The sequence below is a fragment of the Mustela nigripes genome, chromosome 9 (genome assembly GCF_022355385.1).
Source record: "Mustela nigripes isolate SB6536 chromosome 9, MUSNIG.SB6536, whole genome shotgun sequence".
NCBI lineage: Eukaryota > Metazoa > Chordata > Mammalia > Carnivora > Mustelidae > Mustela > Mustela nigripes.
This window is the reverse complement of record NC_081565.1, coordinates 71,897,676-71,900,545: the sequence shown is the minus strand read 5'-3', so window position 1 is coordinate 71,900,545 and position 2,870 is coordinate 71,897,676. Positions and strand designations below refer to the sequence as shown.

The 2,870-nt window shown below is 52.3% G+C and overlaps 1 protein-coding gene across 1 annotated transcript; it reads left to right on the top strand.

Moving 5' to 3' along the window:
• The first annotated feature begins 242 nt into the window (after positions 1 to 242).
• On the top strand, positions 243 to 2,560 carry LOC132024782 (RNA-binding protein EWS-like). Its single transcript, XM_059411798.1, has one exon. It carries the CDS (start codon positions 263 to 265, stop codon positions 2,228 to 2,230), a length of 1,968 nt encoding a protein of 655 aa, XP_059267781.1. The 5' UTR covers positions 243 to 262; the 3' UTR covers positions 2,231 to 2,560.
• The last annotated feature ends 310 nt before the right edge of the window (positions 2,561 to 2,870 follow it).

Here is a 2,870-nt window from a genome sequence, read left to right as displayed (position 1 = left end):
GAGATAATGAATGCCTGTGGTCTAGGCCACCCAGTCTGTGGTATTTTGTGATGGCTGCCTGAGCGCTTAGACAACCAGTGTGGCTGAAGCTTAGTGACCAGGAGGCAATAGAGGACAAGGAGTTTCAGATTCCCACCAGGAAGACAGAACTTTGAGGGCTAGGGTTAAGAGGTTGGGTTCCATTCTCACAATGATGGGAAGTTATGGGGGAGGTGACACTTTAAAATCTTGCTCCAGAGAGAACGAGAAGGAAGGAGAGAAAATGGCATCCACGGATTACAGTACATACAGCCAAGCTGCAGCCCAGCAGGGCTACAGTGCATACACCGCCCAGCCCACTCAAGGATATGCACAGACCACCCAGGCATATGGGCAGCAAAGTTATGGAACCTATGGACAGCCCACTGATGTCAGCTATACCCAAGCTCAGACTACTGCTACCTATGGGCAGACCGCCTATGCAACTTCTTATGGACAGCCTCCTGCTGGTTATACTACTCCAACTGCCCCCCAGGCATACAGCCAGCCTGTCCAGGGTTATGGCACTGGTGCTTACGATACCACCACTGCTACGGTCACTACCACCCAGGCCTCCTATGCAGCTCAGTCTGCTTATGGCACTCAACCTGCTTACCCAGCCTATGGGCAGCAGCCGGCAGCCACCGCACCTGCAAGACCGCAGGATGGTAACAAACCCGCTGAGACTAGTCAACCTCAATCTAGCACAGGGGGTTACAACCAGCCCAGCCTAGGATATGGACAGAGTAACTACAGTTATCCCCAGGTACCTGGGAGCTACCCCATGCAGCCAGTCACGGCACCACCATCTTATCCTCCTACCAGCTACTCCTCTACACAGCCGACTAGTTATGATCAGAGCAGTTACTCTCAGCAGAACACCTATGGGCAGCCGAGCAGCTATGGACAGCAGAGTAGCTATGGTCAACAAAGCAGCTATGGGCAGCAGCCGCCCACTAGTTATCCCCCCCAAACTGGATCCTACAGCCAGGCTCCAAGTCAATATAGCCAACAGAGCAGCAGCTACGGGCAGCAGAGTTCATTCCGACAGGACCACCCCAGTAGCATGGGTGTTTATGGGCAGGAGTCTGGAGGATTTTCCGGACCAGGAGAAAACCGGAGCATGAGTGGCCCTGATAACCGGGGCAGGGGAAGAGGGGGATTTGATCGTGGAGGCATGAGCAGAGGTGGGCGGGGAGGAGGACGCGGTGGAATGGGCGCTGGAGAGCGAGGTGGCTTCAATAAGCCTGGTGGACCCATGGATGAAGGACCAGATCTTGATCTAGGCCCACCTGTAGATCCAGATGAAGATTCTGACAACAGTGCAATTTATGTGCAAGGCTTAAATGACAATGTGACTTTAGATGATCTGGCTGACTTTTTTAAGCAGTGTGGAGTTGTTAAGATGAACAAGAGAACCGGACAACCCATGATTCATATCTACTTGGACAAGGAAACAGGAAAGCCCAAAGGTGACGCTACAGTGTCCTATGAAGACCCACCAACTGCCAAGGCCGCTGTGGAGTGGTTTGATGGGAAAGATTTTCAAGGGAGCAAACTTAAGGTGTCTCTTGCTCGGAAGAAGCCTCCAATGAACAGCCTGCGGGGTGGCATGCCGCCCCGTGAGGGCAGAGGGATGCCGCCGCCCCTCCGTGCAGGTCCAGGGGGCCCAGGAGGTCCTGGGGGCCCCATGGGTCGCATGGGAGGCCGTGGAGGAGACAGAGGTGGCTTTCCCCCAAGAGGGCCCCGGGGTTCTCGAGGGAACCCATCCGGAGGAGGAAATGTCCAGCACCGAGCTGGAGACTGGCAGTGCCCCAATCCGGGTTGTGGAAACCAGAACTTTGCCTGGAGAACAGAATGCAACCAGTGTAAGGCCCCGAAGCCTGAAGGCTTCCTTCCACCACCCTTTCCACCTCCTGGCGGTGACCGTGGCAGAGGTGGCCCTGGTGGAATGCGGGGCGGAAGAGGCGGCCTCATGGACCGCGGTGGTCCCGGTGGGATGTTCAGAGGTGGCCGTGGTGGAGACAGAGGGGGCTTCCGTGGTGGCCGGGGCGTGGACCGAGGCGGTTTTGGTGGAGGAAGACGGGGTGGCCCCGGCGGACCCCCTGGACCTTTGATGGAACAGATGGGAGGAAGAAGAGGCGGGCGCGGAGGACCTGGAAAAATGGATAAAGGCGAGCACCGTCAGGAATGCAGAGACCGGCCCTACTAGACGCAGAGACCCCGCAGAGCTGCATTGACTACCAGATTTATTTTTTAAACCAGAAAATGTTTTAAATTTATAATTCCATATTTATAATGTTGGCCACAACATTATGATTATTCCTTGTCTGTACTTTAGTATTTTTCACCATTTGTGAAGAAACATTAAAACAAGTTAAATGGTAGTGTGCCGAGTTTTTTTTTTTTTCCTTCTTTTAAAGATGGTTGTTTAACTAAGACTAAATAATGGGAACCCCTTGTGAGCATGCTCAGTATCATTGTGGAGAACCAAGAGGGCCTCTAACTGTAACAATGTTCATGGTTGTGATGTTTTTTGTTTTTTTTGTTTTTTTTTTTTTTTTAAATAAAATTCCAAATGTTTATAAACAGTCAAAAAAAAAAAAAATAAAATCTTGCTCCAAAGGCTTTGAGGAGAATGGAATGGTATGGGCAGAGAGGAAGCAGGAAGGACATAAGGAGGCCTTCCCAGATATCCGGAAGGGAGAACAGTGTCTCTAGTGTCAGCTAGAGAGTAGAGATGGTGGCTGAGCAAGGTGAGCAGCCTTGGGATATGGTTTGCTGTAAGTGAGGGAAGCTTGGGGGACCCCGCCCCAAATGTAGATGAAAGCAGGGGGCTGGGAGTGATCCAT

Coding starts and splice junctions, on each gene's coding strand:
- LOC132024782 (XM_059411798.1), top strand. CDS start 263: ATGGCATCCACGGATTACAGTACATACAGCCAAGCTGCAGCCCAGCAG.